At 38.6% G+C, this 19079-nt stretch overlaps 1 protein-coding gene across 2 annotated transcripts in view; it reads right to left on the bottom strand.

Annotated features, from left to right (window-relative positions):
- NUP153 (nucleoporin 153) overlaps positions 1-19079 on the bottom strand; it is a 43461-nt gene that overhangs the window by 15614 nt on the left and 8768 nt on the right. For both annotated transcript variants that reach the window (XM_042464616.1, XM_042464617.1), the window contains exons 2-10: positions 12474-12684; positions 10733-10981; positions 7632-7768; positions 7424-7552; positions 5502-5618; positions 5368-5409; positions 5230-5283; positions 1420-1566; positions 649-692 (exon numbers count right to left, since the gene is read on the bottom strand). In XM_042464616.1, the coding sequence (XP_042320550.1) occupies positions 649-692; positions 1420-1566; positions 5230-5283; positions 5368-5409; positions 5502-5618; positions 7424-7552; positions 7632-7768; positions 10733-10981; positions 12474-12684 (1130 nt within the window). The remainder of the gene's footprint in view (positions 1-648; positions 693-1419; positions 1567-5229; positions 5284-5367; positions 5410-5501; positions 5619-7423; positions 7553-7631; positions 7769-10732; positions 10982-12473; positions 12685-19079) is intronic.

Genomic DNA, 19079 nt, shown 5'->3' with positions numbered 1-19079 from the left:
GGGGTGGTGGAGTTTGCACAATCAACCTACTTATCTACAACTGTGTTAGGAAGATTTCTATCATCTCTTTCAACACCTTATCTTGTATATTTCATATCTTGTGCAAGTAATTCAAACTTGCTGTATTCTCTGAATGAAGACAACGTATATAATGGTTCTTTATTGCTTATTCTTCCCTCCTATAGTGCCCTATACTTCCCAGAAAGCTTCTCCAGGGGGATGCAGAACCATTTGAGCTCTGTTTATTTGTTGGGACTGCACTGGGAAGGAGAAACAAGCTAGAAGAATCTTGGGTAAATTCTAAATGGATAGAAAAATACAGCAGACATCTTGTAAGGTTCCCAATTTTTGTGACTTCCCCTTATGGCACTGCACTGTTTTACAGGTCTCCTTTCTTCCATGGAGAGGCTTTTCAGAATCTAGAGATGGAAGGAAGGACAAGGACAAAACCTTTGCATAAACACACCTTTCACTAGCACAATGCTGGCTCTCACCCTAAGTAAATCATTTTTGTTAGTACTGATTCCTAGGACTATACATTAATTTTAATTATTTGCTTCAAATGAAAAACAAATTTTCAAGGTGCCATGGAAAAGTAGCAACAGGATATATAAAAAGTCTTATACATTTATGACATATTTCCCATACCTTTTTGAAGATTCTATTTGCTGTTCTGCTGCCAGATTTTTCTCCTATAAAAGAAAAATATGTTCCAGGCTTTAATTCATTTGTTTTCCGAGTTGCTGTTCTTAGAGTAAGAGAAACTAAACACTGAAGCAAGTAACTACTAACCCTTGTTTAGCCAAATGCCTCTAATAAGGCTTTCTACCATAGCACTTCTTTACTGCCCCCTGCTGTCCAAAGTCATTCAAACAATTTCTGATACTACAAGCTACATTTCTTGTTTGTAAAACTATCCACATGACATTTCTTTTTCTGGATACACTAATCACATGCCCTTCCTGACAAAAATTAAACTGGGTGCTGGATTGCACTGATAAAAACACAGATTCATTAATAGAGCTGCTCTGCTGTTTTCATCACAGAAAATAGGTTCCAGTGGTTTGTATTTTTAAAAATTTGTTGTCTATTCTTTTTAGGTCAGGTCAGGTCAGGTACACAAATAAAATGTGAGTACTTCCACTTCAGACATTTCTGACAACTTACAATAATAGCTAGGATAGAATATTGATCTATTTAACTGCCAACTATTCTCTTAAGATCACAAAAAGATTTAAATAAACTAAGGGCCAAACAACATATGACTGGGAAGCAAGCAACTGGATCTTCCGATGATTTATTTGCTTCTAATTTGAAAAGCAGGCATTAGGGTCCAAATTAGATCAGGGCAGTTGTGCTGGGGAGGAGCTGAGTATGGTTAAGAATAGTGTACAGCTGGATGCTCTGAGATATACATACTTTATGGTTCATCTCTATTCTCTGCCGAATCCTGCCTGAATCAGTAGTGGATGTAAGCGATGGTTTAAAATATTGTGAACGACTCACTGACAGTGAAACAGTTTTGGGTGTCACAAGCTTCTGGACTGGAGGGTAATGAGATTCAGCCTTTAAAAGAAACAGTGTTCAATGAATCAATCTGAGTAAAGCTACTTAATACATAGTCAACATATATGCGGAATATCCTTGTTAACAGAATTAGGAATGCTTCAATTTTCATAATGTCTTAAAACATGTTTTTCAAATTCCTCATTTTCCATTATAGTATTCCCTTCTACCAATACCAAGGGGAAAAAACCTCCAATGACTGTCCAAATTCACAGAATAACATGTATCAAAATTCACACTTTTATAACAGAAAACAGGCAGATATCTAAAAAATTAAAAATGAAACTACTGTATACTCTAAACATGCTAAATAGACAGTAAGGCCCATTAGACATAGTGCATTTACTTGGTCTATCATATGGACCCTATGTAAGTCCATCTTTGTTTTCTCATAGTGGCCAAAAAGATATTATAGGAATTCCAAAAGTAGGAAATCAACACAATGACTACCTTCAGCTCATGTTCTCCAGCAAATGGTATAGTTATACTGCTTCTTATACCCAAAATAACAGTATAACTATCATGATAGTATCCACTGGTGAAGCAGCAGATTTTGACATAGGAGACAAAAATTGCAAATGTTTTTTTTCAAAGGATAGGATTTTCAAGAGTTTTTTTTTTTATTATTATCTGTAGTGTTCCACTAAACCCTCTTACTATTGGTCTCTGTTCTCCTGACTCCTGTGGGAAATAAAAGTGGTGCTGAGCATCACTTTTTAATCTTCTTTCCCTCCTTCCAGGGTTGGGAGGGAGAGGAACTAGACACAGTTAGCCATGTATTTCCGCTAAACACTGGGGGAGTGGAATGAAGTCAAAGTGCCTTTCTGTAAACTGAGGAGACCTGGATCCAAGAGACACCCCCCCAGAAGGGAGTGGGGGGATTCACTAATTCTTCTTTTCTCCGAAGCTCATTCATGGTGCTATTTCCTCAGCTTGATGGTAGTACTCCAATCCACATAAACAGATGGGGAGGGACAGAAGAGTACAAGGGGAAGAGAGAGCTAATACTCAAGGGTACTCTCATTTTGTGATTTTGCAAGAACACCTTCATCACAGATCTTCAATATGAACCAAAATCAAGCCAAAAGTAAACTATTCTGAATTATTAATTTTCATTCCCAGAAGTAAGTAATCGCCCAACCACAAAATAAATTTAGAAACTGAATTGCATCGTTAGTGACTTCTATTATTTACGCAGAGCTAATAAGAACTGGACATTTGGAAATAATCTTTCTATGAGTGGCCTACAGCCTAACAATTCTGTTTGCTGATCTATATCAAGATATTGCCAAATGATGTTCACTGTAAAAAAAATTATTAAAAGCAGGCCAGGACACTTTTTGAAAGGCTGTAGTTTTTTGGGGTTATAAGTACCATACTGTTCTAGCCTGTTCCTCAGAATACGAATTATACTACACTATCAATGCATATAATAGTTGTACTCAAAAGATTAAGTGGATAGTTAACAGCCACATTCACTTTGGCAAGAACCCATTAGCAACCTCTCTCTTGGCCAACAATTACTGCTGCCAACCATTCAATACAGAATGAACAGACAACTCCTCTATTTTCTACTTAATGACAGCTGGTAGAGCATTAATTTTCTGTCTGACATCTCTAGTATCTGCTGCCTGCTAGTGTCTAATGGATCAACCTAAATGCAAATTTACTATGTAGGATTTTTAAAATATGCTATTTGCTTTCCTAAGGTCAATGCTGAAAACAAACAAATGCTAGTCTGAAGAAAAGGCAACTTGGAGCCAAAACAGATGGCCCTGAAGGAGTAGCTTGAAGCTGCCCCTTCCGAATACGGATTGGGGCCGCAACAAGCACAAGCCATGCCCCCAATCCACCTTGCAGTCGGTCGAAAAAGGAGCAGCAAAGAACCGCTCCTTTGGAGGATAGAAAAAAGGCAGCTTTTCCCACCCACCACAGCCCATTGGTGACTTGAAGCCACTCCAGCGTGTGGCATGTAAATGCTGCACTACCAGAGCGTCTGGAAGCCAGCACACATCTGAGCGTCGGCGCAACTTCTGGCCATCTTGGGGGGGGGGGGGGGGTGCGGCATCTGTACGCCACAGTCCCAAGCCGGCTGGAAGCCAATTTTCATGCCAGTGTGTTTCCCGTTAATTGAGAAATGATGCATCAAGAGACTAAACTGGTTTTTACCATAAACGTTAATCCAAAAACTTGTCTCTTGGCTATGAAGATTTAAACATTTTCCAGTGTAGCATACAAATGTCAATACTTAAATGTTCACATGAGCTGTTTGTCTCTATACAATCCATCTTGTCACATAAGAAAAAGATAGTAGAGAACTTTTGCCCCATCGTCCAAATTTTAATTCTTAATACTGTCTACTTATGCTTGTTAGTATTTAAAATATCAAGGAGATGTGATGATGAAAGACAGTAAAGCTTTACAACCTCCACCATTTTCCCTATGAGAGCACTGATTTTAAGAAATGATGTGTGCATTTTTTCAAAGATTTTGCTGTATCATGGTCTTATTAGTATTATTACAAAATATGATACTTGGCACAGATTATTGTTATTATTGTTATCTGCCCTTGAGTCAACCACAACTCATGGTGACCCTGTGGATGAGGCATCTCCAAGACCCCTGTCCTCTACTGATCTGCTTAGGTCCTGCAAATTCAGGCCTGTGACCTCTCTGATTGAGTCTAGCCATCTGGACTTCCTCTCTTTCTGCCGCCTCCTATATTCCCTAGAATTATTGTCTTTTCTAGTAAATCATTTCTTCTCATGATGTAGCCAAAGTAAGACAGCCTCAGTTTCATCATCTTGGCTTCCAGGGAGAGTTCAGGCTTGATCTGATCAAGGACCCATTCATTTGTCTTTTTGAATGACCACAGTATCTCCTGCACTCTTCTTCAGCATCACATCTCAAATAAGCTGATTTTCTTTCTCTTACAACTATACTTATCCTGCCAATATCACTAAAATGTAATAAAGGGAGTGGATGTTAAAATACAAGGAATGTGATTGCAAAATTTCTTATACAGTATGAACCTGACAGCTTTATAGCCAGCAAAGATAATAGTCAATGCCTTTGCCTTCTCAGGCAAAGGGTGTGTTAATGTGTAGCACATCTGACATGTGAACCTATGCCCCTTAATTTCTCCTTCTTGCAAACTTTTAATCTGGATAACACACACTAATCTGTTAGGGATGTTAACTATAGAAGATACAGGCTCAGTTCAAGACTTAAATGACTTTGTACACTGCTAAACCTCCAACATTTGTAAAAGCTATTTTGCTCTTGATGACAAATGTCAAAAGTGAGCAACAAATGGATACTTAAAGAAGCAAGTAAATACCCAAATGTTTATATAGAATTCATGTGGCACATGTACAGTTGGTCCTCCATATCCATGGATTCTGCATCCATGGAATCAACCCTATACAGATTGAAAATATATATTTTTAATTCACAAAAGCAAACTGATTTTGCTGTTTTATATGCCATTTTACTATGTGGCATTGTATACAATGGGATTTGAGCATATAAAGATTTTGATAACCAAACCCCAGCGAATACCAATGGTCATATCACTGTACATATCAAAGACCTAAATCTGCTTTGCATATCAAAGACCTAAATCTGAGAAGCAACTAGCGTTGCAGTGGAAAATTAATTTACCCTTTTGCTTGGTGAATGGAAACCAGTGACATCAAGTATTCTTCTTTCCACAGGCTGAAAAAGAAAACACAAAAATTAAGAAGCATGATTTTAAAAATAGGATTTTTATGTATTAAAAAAGATCAAAAACTAACTTACAGATGACAAAGAAGAAAAAGAAGAAGGAATTCTCTTAGCATCCTGTTGAATAAGCATTATAATAAATTAAAATAGAGGCATACAAAGCAAGATTTTATGTACTGAAACTAAGTATTTTAAAAAGAACAATTTACAGCTAATGGGCTTGACATCTTCTCCAGAGACTGCAAGATTCGCCGTGCAGTGGAACTTGTCACACCATAGGACTGTGCATTCACTTGCTTGGCTTTCATCTGTCTTCTTAATGGTGTCTGAAAAATTAATATATTAACAATATAAATGTTATCGTATTTGTTTTCATACTTTGCACAAAAATTTGAAATTTACAGTGGGCCCTTGGTATCTGTTGGGTTTGGTTCCAGGAACTCCCATGGATAACAAAATCCGTAGATGTTCAAATCCCATTAAATATACTGTCATAGCAAAATGGTGTCCCGTATATAAAATGGCAAATTCAAAGTTTGCTATTTGGAATGTATATGTTTTAAAAATGTTTTCAAGCCATTGATGCTTGAATCCGTGAATAAAAAAAAAATCTGTGGATACAGAGGGCTGGCTGTACTGAATAACAATGATTGCTCCTCCACCCCACCCCCCACTGTGCCTTATTCCCATGCAGGATTCAATGTGGCTTACCACACTGATTAAATCAGAAATCAGAGGAGAACAAAATCAATCATAATATTAACATACAATTTAAAAACCATTATAAAAATGCAAGTCAGATCATGTCAAACACAGAAATCATCTGACAGGAAGCACTTTTGAGATGCCGCTGCTGAGGAAGACAATAAAGAACCGAGGGCTTAAGTGGGAAGTGATCTGGTAGACTTCTTGGAGAATGGGCAGGACTATCACCAAAACACGTATATAATAGCTCTGAAAGGTCCTGAAGATGCACTGTGCAGGACAACCCATCTGTGTGATTCAGAGAGACCATGAAGATGAACTAGTATATCAAAACAACACTGAACTGAAAACAGTTTTAAAGCATTTTAAACACAACCTTAAAAGACCATTCCACAGCAAACAGTTACCTGTTAATTGTTATGTAGAATTTATACCTATCTTTCTCCCAGGAAAGTAACTTCTGAGAATGAGGGCAACATCAGGGCCCCTCTCCCATAACAAGGAGAGTTATTTGTAATTTTAATTTCAATCATCCTTTTTACTTTTTAATTTGGAGGGAGAACTGTGTTTACATTATTAATTAGGAGGATGAATATTAATCTCTCTCCCTTGCTTATCTAAACACCACACCCCAAAGCTGCTGGAGGCCACTTTATTTGGCCCATGCATTTCGGACTTATGTCTCCAAATATTTTAATGGAAGCTTTACTACTGATTTTAAAGCAGGCCAGCTGTCAGAAGCAGTGTGGTAGTGTAAATGCCGGAAGGCACAGAAAAATATACCAGGATTTTATTTTATTTTTCTATTAAAACATTGTATAGGTCTGGCATTGGGGAGAAGCATCAGGGAAAGTGGTGTAGCAGTCATCTTCTATCTTCTCCCCATGTGCCGCTGGGCCTTATGATGTTAAACTGGCAGCCACAGGCACTGGGCTGGAGATGGGGGGGGGGGGGGAGATGGGAACTACTGCAAGTGACTGATCCTTCTCTCTTCCGAGCTGGGTCCTTGAGCAACAACAGCAACAAAAAGACAAGGTCCAGGCAGGATCATCAACATCACCAGTTGTTATTAACTGCCCTCATGTCAAATTTGGCTTATTATACCTTCGGTAAATTTATCAACGGTCACAGTGCAGAATTTTTGGGAGGCTGTCTGATGCTCTGCTCTGCATCCCCTCCCCCAATAACAAACCATCACAGGAGTTATGGGTCCAGCACAACCTCCCCCCCAACCCTACTGACCCTAAAGAAACTGGACCAGAGGGTGCAATGGTATCTCTTAGCAATGCTTAGAGAAGACTGGTGGTGAAGGAGCCATACTGGGGAGAAGTACATACAAGAAAGTTATAGAAATATGATCATTACTGCATAATTTCCCTTCTATTCCACCCATGTATCCTCATTAGTTCACCTGAACATTTCTTACCTGATATGGAGTGCTCCGTATTTTAAACTGTCTTGCTGCTGCAGCTGCACCACCATACATGGTTTTTCCAGGATAAAATGGAGAATTTCCAAATTGGCTTGTCTTAAGAACTGATGCATTTCCAAGTGACTGCAAGCATACATTGAAATTTGATTAGTGAAGTGGATACAGAAGCAGCATGATTAAAGCAAGTGTATGCAATACTTACAGGGGAGAGTGCTCCAAAGGCAGATAAATTAAACCCAGGCTTTTTAGAGTTGATAGTTGACTGGTGAGGAAGGGCCACAGGTCTTTCAGTTTCTGTAGACCAGAGAGATGGTCTACAGTTTTTTGAAACTGCTATGTCTAAAAAACAAACAAATAAAAACCATGTTTACACAACTATCAGCACTTCATTACAATACGCCATAATACTGTATTTCCAAAACTTTACTATAACAGGCATTTAAATCAAAGACAGCAAAAAGAGTTAATGCAGGTATTTACTAAGACAATAAGCATAATCCATAATGCTACTCACAAGTCCAGTATTCCTTTAGACACAAATATGAAATAATTCTACACTCAGATTTTGGAAAGAATGGAAAAAGTGAAGGAAAAATTGGATACACAGAGGATTTTCTCCCCTCTCCTTCTCATCAGAGAAAGAGTACAAACATGGAGGAATTTGTGTATGCCTTAATAGTTTACACTAAGCAGGTCACTTTTCCAGGTAAACGTACTAGACATTCTTATGGATAAAAGAAGAATGCAGAGAAACAGCACACAAGCACATAAGAAAAAATCTGAACTGCCACTGCAAATATTCTTATTGTTGTGTGCCTTCACATTTCTGAGTTATGATGACCCTAAAATGGCAAGAGTATTGGCAAGATTTGTTCAGAGGGGATTTGCCATTGCCTCCATCTCAGCCTGAAAAATGTGACTTGCCTAAGGTCACACAGTAGTCTTCTATGGCCATACAGTGATTCGAACCCTGGTTTCCAGAGTCTCCGTTCAACATTCAAATCTCACACCACATGGCTTTCAAATATCCTCATACTACATCTGAAAAAACCTATGCATTGGAAAGAGTAAATATTTTGAAAAATAAATAACTAAACTGTCAGTTTCCATTACAGTTGGCCCCCGGTATCTGTGGGGAATCCATTCTGGATTCCCCACACACATGGATACCAAAATCCGTGGATGCTCAAAGTCTCCACTGTCCTCAATGGAGGTGTGGCCACCCAGCCACAACACTATTGGGGACAACGGGACTCGTCCATCCATCCTTCGTTTCTTCCTCCCTCCTTCATGTCTCTCACCGGCAGTAGGCCGGGGGCCCCTGTTGGCGCATGCCACCGCTGCTTCCTCCTCCCTCTTCCTCCTGCCTCTTCTTCTTCCTCCTTCTACCTCTTCCTTCCCCCCCCCCCTTTTCTTCCCACTTCCTTCCTCATCCTCCAACGTTTTCTACCCAGTTCTTCCTCCTTCCCCTCCCGGTTCTTCCTCCTCCTCCTCCTCCCTCCTCTTCCTGTGCCCCTCTTCTTCCTCCTCCCACCACTTCCTCCTCCTCCGCTTCACTACGGGCTTGCCATGCGCAGATGCTTGAATCTGTGGGTGGCAAGTCCACAGATACCAAGGGCAGACTGTAATTGTATATTTTGCAAGGCAACAAATTATGCAGTCATGGTTATAGTCACCATAAAACTAGAGATCAAGAGACAATGCTTGAATTGATAAATATGACTTGGAGCTCCAATTAAGATATTCTAAGTAAATTCTTCTCTACTATTTTCAGTCATCCTCTGAGCTTATGTTAATGATTATACAGGATAGGGCCTTCTCAAAAGCACTGCCTAGGCTCTGGAACCCCCTACTTTCAGGGGGCCCCTTCAACAGCTTGTAAATGGACAGGTTGCATACCTGTAACGGTATTTTTTGAGTGGTCATCTGCGAATACATAGATTTTTTTATCATATCTAATTTTCTTTTCCAGGGTTAACCAATGGCAACTGGCTCCTGTTATTGTGACCTGTATATACAGTGTGCCCGTGTTGCTGCACTGCACCCCATACACAAGCCCCATTGTTTTCAATGGGGCTCGAGCATACGCTGTATTTGCCTTACGCGAGGGGGAGGGTCCCGAACGGACTTCCCGCATAAGGGAAGGGCACACTATAGTTTTTCATGTCTATTCTATTTTTTTTAAAAAAACATGGTTTGTTTTTACTATTTCTCAGCTATCTGGGAGACTTAAAACTCCAAACTTGCAGGGATATGTTAAAATAAAGAGCTATCTACACAAGCAATCCGTTGATTTACGGTAGTTAAAAAAGAACAGAGCATTGGAAGTGTTCCCAAAGAAGTAGTGTAACTCCAAAGACATTGGGTGATATAAATTCTGGTTCTGTATACCTTATACAGATTTCATCTCCATTCCATCTCATTATTATTGATGTTTTCTCTGCTTTGGTTCCCACCACCACCTTGGCAATGATCCTAAATCCTAATGCCATTTTCCTACCTGACTCCTGCTTTACTGAAGTTTCACTTAGCTATCATGGCTAATAACTATGTATAGACCTGTACTCCCAATTCCTTTCTTTCTTTAATTGAGGGAACTCTGCTAATAAGGTTCCCTAGGCACAATTGGATGGCAATCATAACAAAACTACCTTATCACAAAAATCAATGCCCATATATAAAATAGTTAAGAATTAACTATACAAAAGTTATCCTAAGCATTCTGGTGAAGGTTCTTACACAGATCATACAATTTCCCTGCTACAACAGCTCAATTAGCTGCCACCTTGTTTCCGGCTACAATTTGAAGTGTTAGTTATGACCCATAAAACCCAGTTATGATCCATAAAAAAGGTGCAGGTCCCTGTATGAGCCTGTATCTCCCTATATGAACCTTCCTGGTCCCTGAGATTTTCAAGAGATGCCTTTCTCTCAGTCCCAGCACTGCCACAGGCACAGCTGGTGTGGACACATGGTGGCTGCCCCTTGAACTCCCTTCCCAGGGAGGCTAGAATGGCCCTTCTCTGTGCTGGCCTTCCAATGCCAGGTAAAAATCTTTTTATCCCGACTAGTTTTTACAACAAAAAGGTTTTAAAGAGCAGGCTATGTACGCTATATTGTTTGAAATTGTATTGTCTGAAACTACACTGTTTTTAATTGCTTTTAGCTTTCTAATTGCATTTTATCTTTTAAAGTGTAGTTTTAAATTGCTTTTTAAACACTGTGGACAGTTTAATTCCACTATATTATTATTATTATTATTATTATTATTATTATTATTATTATTATTATTATTATTATTACCTTTATCAGATGCCCTTGAAGAGAAGCCACTGGTAGTTGAGATGTTATCATCATCATGCTGAGAGGTAGAATCTTTCATTTCCTTTCCAAGTGAAAGTCCAGAATTGTTGACTGGAAATTCAGATGATGTGGATGGTTGGCAAAGCAGTGGTGAGGAGTCCAAGATGTTACAATTAAGATGACTCCGGTGGAGAGAGGGCCTTGTTAAAATATCTGTGAAATTTAAATTGGATCTACTTGTTGAAGGCTCTAAAGAGGAACAAAGCAACACAATTAGAACTCTCTGAGGTAGCAAGAACTGTACAGAAAAGTCAAGAGCTATTTCCTATCAACAGTACTTCACTTGTCAAACTTCAAGTGTAAAAAACAGATAAGCTAAATTTAACTTGTATCACATATGTATAAGGTTTTGCTTATCCATCTGAGAATAGCTACTATATTTCTCCCAACAACTACATTGCTACAACACAGAGATTAGCACTGCTAACTGCACATTAGTTGTCTAGTAACAAAATTTTTAAAAAAAGGATTTGGGCAATGCTAATTTATATTCTGGTGCTCAAAGTTTCATAAAAAGTAACAAAATGAGATTATATAATGACAAGTTCATTTAAATACACTGAAGATGATAAATCAATAATATTAGACTGAGTCATAAGAAAGCCAAAATATATTATTTAATTGTTGCTGCGTGCCTTAAAGTAGTTTATAATGTCAGTGCTAGCTGTTTCCCTTTCAGCTACTCCAAAGCAGCCACCACAAACACTTCACACAAGATTTTTGGAGTAAGGTCAAGGCTAAAGCCTTGTGCTGTCCTCTATGTCTGTGTTTCAAAGCTTGTACACTGTCTTTGGGCCCTTTTTCAACACTGGATGCAGCCCTCAGATCAATGCAATGAAAATGTAGCAGTGGTAGTGTGCTTTTAAGTAGTTTTTGACTTACAGTGACCCTAATATGACCCTATTTTCTTGAGTTTTCTTGGCAAGATTTGTTAAGAGGGGGCTTCCTCTTGGCTTTCTCTGAGGCTGAGAATGTGATTTGCTCAAGGTCACCCAATGGGGATTCAAACCCTGATCTCCAAAGTCCTAGTTGAATACTCAAACCACTACACCAAGCTGGCTCTGTATTCTTTAGTTACCATTCTGCAAATTAAAAAAACTTTTTTTTCGCAATAAGTTCCACCTTTTCATTTTTAAAATATAAATGCATTACTACAGAGCTCTGTCTCCAGTACTTCTTTATCAAGAGACAGTGGAAAGGGGGATTATATGGCTAACATTTTATTTTTCTAATAATCCCAACGATACACTAAACACTGGGAAGATAGCATGCTATCCATTAAAGTAAAGGATTACAAATTCAGGTCTTCATTTTAGTTTGGAAAAACAGCACATTGACAGATGGGATTGGGAAACTTACAAATTTATTTTGGTTTTTAGACTTAATGTTGCAGCAACGTTTCTGTCTGGGAGAATGAATCAGAATCTAAAACACAGCAATAGGCACAGAAGCTCTTGTACGTCGAGACTGGATCCAGGAACTTCACTACATGATAGCAGGTTGAGTTAATTTTCCCTCCCTTACTTGCATCTCTCCATTAGCTGTATGGAATCAGAGAACATCCAGATTGGAGAGGTTTTGGGGGGAGATAGGGTTGTGTGGGAAGAAATTAGTGCTTCAATTGCCTACTGCGCTACCAAATTTTTAAAAACTGGAGAAATGGAGAGAATCTACAACATACCTTCTGATGTAATCCCTGTTGGCTGAGTGATTCGTCCATCAATTTCAAGGGTATTGTGAACAACATCATCTGCAAAGGCAGGATGATAGTTTACATTTTCCTCCAAGCCCCTCTGCTCACCAGGGGAAGTCTCTTCGTTTTGCTTGAAGTATCTCTGAAGCCAAGTTGGAACAATATTTTTCACAGATTCCTTCACAATATTCATAATTCCCTGTTTTAAATAAAGAATGAAGGGCTTTAAATTACATCAAGAAAGTCCATTACAAGATCCAAATTATGAAACTAAAAGTCTCCTTCATGTATCAGAACATAGGTTTATTTTGGCAGCTACAGCGGTATGAAGTAACAAACAGCAAACCTCAAGATTCATTTAGTAAAACTCTTTTATTGATGAGTCTGTTGTAACTTCTGTTCCAGTTATATTAATGTTTCAAAATGGCTGTTTGTGTGTTGGAATTACAACTTTAACTTGTAATTATTTATCTGCACACTTATATAGCACAGAAATATTCTTAATGTGCAGAGGTCTACAACTTCACTCACCATGACAAATGTTCTGTTACCTTTTGATAGGTGTGACTACACTGCAACCTCCTCTCCACCTTGGAGATGGAGGGCAGGAATTTTCCCATAGCTGAGTGCCTCCTTCAAAGCATAGTGCAACTACAGGGATGATCCTTTTCTCCCTCTACAGGCCCATTACAAGGAAGAATCCTGGGATTATGTTTTGGTGTGCTGCTTCTAAGGCACTTGGAATATTTTGGAAGTGTAGAGCCTGAACAAGGTCCAAGCTAGAGAGGAATGTGGAATTTCTTATTTTTGCACAACATGCCCACCACACAGCACAGTTCTCAGGCAGTTCTTCCACTATTATTCCCACCTTGAAGCTTAGAACTCCAACAGAGAACATGGGATTATCCTTAACCTTGCACTGTGTTTCAGAGGCACAACATGAGGTCCAGCATAAGCCTCCATCCTTATGGGGACAGCAGGGTTCTGGCAAGCACAAACTGTTGGCTGGCCATCAAAGCCAGTCAAAATTTGCTGAATCCTGCTAATGTATTTCCAGGAAGGGGAAACAAAAAAGAGGGCACTGCTCCTAAGTGATACTGAGGCAATATAGGGAAAGGAAAAATAGTACTACTCTCCTACAAAGTGCACTGAAACCTATTTTATTTGCACGATGGTTCAACCCATGAAGTAGTTTCATTTGCTTTGAGAAATTTAATGACATATTTGGCATTTAGACAACAATAATGAATTAATGCTGCATTTCTCACAATGAAGTTTATTGCTTTCAGCATCCTATTGGGAAAGAGAAACTGTATTTAAAACAACTAGCTATGTTAAACCAAACACAGGTAATCGGCACTGACAAATTTATAATATATAGGTCTAAATAAATTACCAGCCACAACTAGAGTATTCCCAAGGAATCGATGGAACATGAATAAATTTTGGTCTACCAAATTCTCACTGATCTAGCAGCTCCACTTTAGCTAGGGAAGGCTGAGAATGTTACCCATTGGACTAAATATTCTACTTAGATATTACTATTCCCTGTACAGTAGTTCAGGATTCTCAAAAACCTAGCAAATACTGCTTAGTTTACTTACTATTTAACTAACTGAGCATACTTTACTTAACAAGTCTCCTTAGTTCCATAACATTAGCGAGGGGATGAAGAATACCACACAAATGGGATAACCAAAGAATTCAAAACCACTGAACCAAAAGAGATAAAATCAAATCAAATTATTTTAGTTCAATCTTAAGCAAAAATGTAACTGATTATTGATTGAACCAATGATTGTTTACATCATTATTCTTTAGTGGGGCTGCAGTCTATTCTCCAGGATGTGTCTGCAGGCTGGAAGTATTCAAAATTGATCCAGATACAAGTAGATAGGTTTCATATTAGAATCTGGCACTATCTAGCAGTAGGAATATCACAGTAATAGAGGTCATGCAATCATGGAATATACATCTGGTGAATTACAAGCAAAATCCTACAAACAATATTAAACTTTGGTCTATACTACTTACAGCTTAAATCAAGGCTGCTAGCAAATTCTGCTGTATTCCATGCCAACTACGTTATGTCAATTAAAATACTGGGTTTTCCAATATTTTTTCCTTTTAGAAAAAAAAATACAGCAAGACTTATGCTGCCAATTAGAAAGTAGCAATTTAGATCATTCTAATTTAAGAACAATAAGGCTGCCTTTTAAGGAATCACTTCCCATAGTAGTACATAAAGTTCCATTTCTTTTCAATGCCCCTGCCCAGCCAACTTTTTCAAAATTACACCAAATACCCTACAATAAACAATGTTCCTTGCTCTGTCTGTATCAAGTTTTACATCAAGTTGATACAAAAAGTGAGTGAGGTGAGTGGAAGCTGATCTACACACACTGATCTATCAAATACCAAAGTACCAAATAGTTCCATAAACCAAGTTAGAACTAGAGCTATATTTAAGATAACTCTACCTTATCAAGTGCACTATAGAACCAACTGTTAGTAAGTGCTAGGTCATGTTATCCTCGTACTTGAATAATTTCAGCTGTGCCATACACACATGCTGCTTCATTGATGTTCGAACCAATTCCTTCAAACATTCAATCTCATTAACTAGGGGGAATGGGCCTAGTTAAGTACTGGAGGTACTTTCCTCTCTTCCACCTTTATTAACCTAACAGACATTTCCGCAACAACAATTAACATAAAATTTCAATTTAAATCACTATGGCAGTGGTTCTCAAACTGTGGGGCAGAACCACTGGGGAGGAGCAAGATTTGCTGGGAGGGGGAGTGAGACTTGTAGGCCCTGATCCCTCCATCTCCTCCTCCTCCAATTCCCAAACCTTTTCTGTCCTGAAGGGAAAGAGAAAAGAAGGAAGACACTTCAACCCTCTGCCTGAGGGAGGAGGAAGAGAACAGCTATTTTCTTATACTGTTGACCCTCCATACCCACAAATTCTTTATCCACAGCTTGAAAATATTTTTTAAATATAAAAATTTCAAAAATCAACCCTGTACTTTGACATTTTATATAATGGGATTTGAGCATCCACAGATTTTGATACTGATGGAGGATCCTGAAACCAAACTGCAATGGATACCAAGAGGCCATTAAAATATGAATATGCCTGAATGTGTGAACGAGAATTCATACACTAAACTAACAAAATATTTGTATTTGTATAGTATATCAAGCGGAGGAAACGCAACATCTAGATGTAAATTCAAAGGGGATCACCATATCGCATACCAATACCATAAATCATATTTGACTGATGAATCCTCCAACCATAGGCTAACCCAAATGTTATACAAGCAAACATCCTGATATGCAACACAAGTTTCCTGTCCTGTCCTCCCACCAAAAGACCCAAAATGTTTTCTGAAGTATCCCCCAACCCTCTGAAGCGATTTGAAAAACAAGCAGAAGGCTGCAGCAATGATCAGAAATTAAATCTGCCAGCAGTGTCCCTTCTGTTGGTAGGAGGACACAACTGGATACATGAAGTTAGAAAAAAGAAAAGATAAATAAGACTGTTTGTCCAGGGTGAGCTAAACAGGACAGTTCCTGCTTCCATCCTTATGTAAGGCGGCTTGTTTGCCATCCTAACACCCTTTCAAGGCTAGTTGTAGGTGATAATCTTTATTCCTATCCCAGTAGATATATCTATCAGTAATAATTTACTTTAAATTTATTATTATTTTACCAGAAGACATTTTACCGCCCAAAGGCTCCATCCACACGGCAGAAATAATCCAGTTTGACACCACCTTAATTGTCATGGCCCCGCGCTATGGGATTCTGGGAAGGCTAAATATCTCACAAAACAAATCCCAAAATTCCACAACAATAAGTCATGGCAGTTTAAGTAGTGTCAAACTGGATTATTTCTGCAGTGTGGATGCAGCCAAAGTCATGTTTCATTGCACAATGCACAAATAACTATACCTATTAGAGAGCCATATTCCACACTGTCAACTGAAGACTTTTAGCCTTCTAATGTCCCCATGTTTCAGCCACCTGCCATGTTTTATTTTAACATTCAAAAAACACCTGCAACAAAAATTGCCCCAACAAATCTTATTGCATATTGCCACTGGGGTACTTCTCTCCATACACATATAATATGTATTTCAATTAAAAAAATGAATTCCCATTCCATGCTGTGGACGAAATAGGGTACAGAGAAACTGATGTTAAATATTCATATGAGAAACAAGTCCTCTCCCTGATCAAGGGTGGGAAAAGAGAAAGTTGATATTCACTCAGTTCTGTTCATTAAGGACCAAGTGGAGACACTGATATCATGAGAGGCAGGGATGGAAGGAAATAGTGCAGGCAGTCATGGACATCATTTGCAAACACCCAGGGCCAAAGAAGAATACAAATAAAAAAAAATAGTGCTATAGACCTTTAAACTGCTGCTCAAAGAAAGTATTCTTTATTACAGAACTGAGTAACTTTGCCCACACAACAAATAAAATTATATGCCTGGATGGTTAGAATTAGAAGCAAGCTGTAACTCACCAGCACTTTAAAATCTCTCACCACCACCCAAAGATGCAAAACTGCATAGCACCAACACCAGCAAAATATTTTCAAACTAGCACAGTGTGTAGGACAAGGAGTAGGCATTCAAAAAACAGCTATTTTATCTGCACTTCAAAAGATGTGAGAACTAATACACTGCTAGGACATAACAGAGGCCAACAAATCTTGAAATGAGTTCACATTCCCCTCATACTACTATATAGTATTAATGGAGAATAAGGGTGACAATGAAAAAAATGCTAGAATTTATTTAGCAAAAACTAACATCATTAACTAACATTGTCTCGTTAAGCTAGGTGTTCCCCATTCTATATCTATGCTTTTCATTTATTTATTTGCAAGGATATCATGGGGAACCTTGTCAAAGGCCTTACTAAAATTAAGTTATTCTACATCCGCAGCATTCCTTAATGCTTAATATTCCTTAATAGATGTTTTGTAAATCTAATGTTGTACAGGTACCAGATCTCATCCAATCTTGGAAGCTGGGCAGGGTCAGCCCTGTTTGGCACTTGGATGGAAGACCGCCAACGAATACCAGGTGGTGTAGGCTACACTTCAGAGAAAGGAACTGGCAAAACCACCTCTGAGTATTTCTTTACCAAGGAAAGCCTATGAAATTTGTGGGGTCACCATAAGGAAACAGGCAACTTGAAGGCACACACACAAGTGCACACACTAATACTTTGCCTTAGTCTTTCAGGTTCAAATCTCAAAGGGGAGGATGAAGCACCTCGGACCTGCAAAAATATCTCTTCTTGTAATGTATTGCCTTACAAAACATGCATCTTATTGTATTCCTGGAGATTCTCTTTTGAGTTGATCCATGCCAGGACCCATGAGGAGAACCTGTGTACACCTTTAGCAATCACAGGACATCAGCCTTAGCTTCCAATTTCCTGGTTTTGTGGAACTTGAATTAAAGTGAGACAAGCCTTAATTTTGGTCTTTAAATCAGCATGGTTTATTTGTGTTTGTTTTTATTTTCTTTCTCTGTGTTTGAAAAGGAAATGTATCGCTATAGTATGCTGGAAACATACAAGCAAAGTCTCTTTTATGCTACACAATTTCAGCATTTTGTTACACTCTGCACAATTATAATACTTAACTATTCCCACAGAATCTTGGCATTTGTATTCTTGTGAGGTACGTATTTAGAATTCTTTGTCAGTAGTGACAAAAAACTCTATAAATATGTCATTAACTGGGTAGATATATCTATGACTCACTCTGAGACTGCAGCCAAGAAATCAGAAGAAGTCTAGGAATGGGAAGGGCAACTATGAAAGAACTGGATAAAATTACAAAATGTAAAGACGTAACTCTGAACACTAAAAACGAGGATCATTCAAGCCACTGTATTTCCCATCACCATGTATGGATGTGTGACCTGGACAGCGAAGAAAGACGATATAAAGAAAATCAACTCATTTGAGATGTGGTGCTGTAGATACCATGGACAACCAAGAAGATGAACAAATGGGTTCTAGAACAGATGAAGCCTGAACTATTTCTGGAAGCCAATGTGACTAAACTGAGGCTGTCATACTTTGGCCACATAATGAGGAAAAATGAATCGTTAGAAAAGACAATGATGCTAGGAAAGGTGAAAGTGAGTAGAAAGAGAAAAAGACTGCACATCAGATGGTTAGATTGATTCAAGGAGACCACAGACCTGAACATGCAGGACCTGAGCAGAGAGGTAGAGGACAAGGAGTCTTGGAGATGGTCTCATCCACAGGGCCTCCATGAGTGAGTCGACTTGAAGGCAGTTAACAATGTCAACCCACTTTACTCAAAAGGGTTTACTGCTAGTGATTTTCTGTCAGGCACAGTGTCTTTTGCAATCTTCAATATTACCTCACTCTTACCTGAGCTGTCAGGATTGACACCAGTAGGCTCACTTAACATGTGATAAAAGTCCACCAACTTAAATGGACAGCTAATTAAAAATATTGCATTAGTCTCAGTGAAGTTTAGGGGTGAAACAGATGGCCCCAGGGAGGCAGCTTAGAGCCACCCCATTTACA

The sequence above is a fragment of the Sceloporus undulatus genome, chromosome 4 (genome assembly GCF_019175285.1).
Source record: "Sceloporus undulatus isolate JIND9_A2432 ecotype Alabama chromosome 4, SceUnd_v1.1, whole genome shotgun sequence".
Lineage (NCBI taxonomy): Eukaryota > Metazoa > Chordata > Lepidosauria > Squamata > Phrynosomatidae > Sceloporus > Sceloporus undulatus.
Note: the sequence above shows the minus strand (reverse complement) of the source record. Positions and strands in the feature narration are given on the sequence as shown.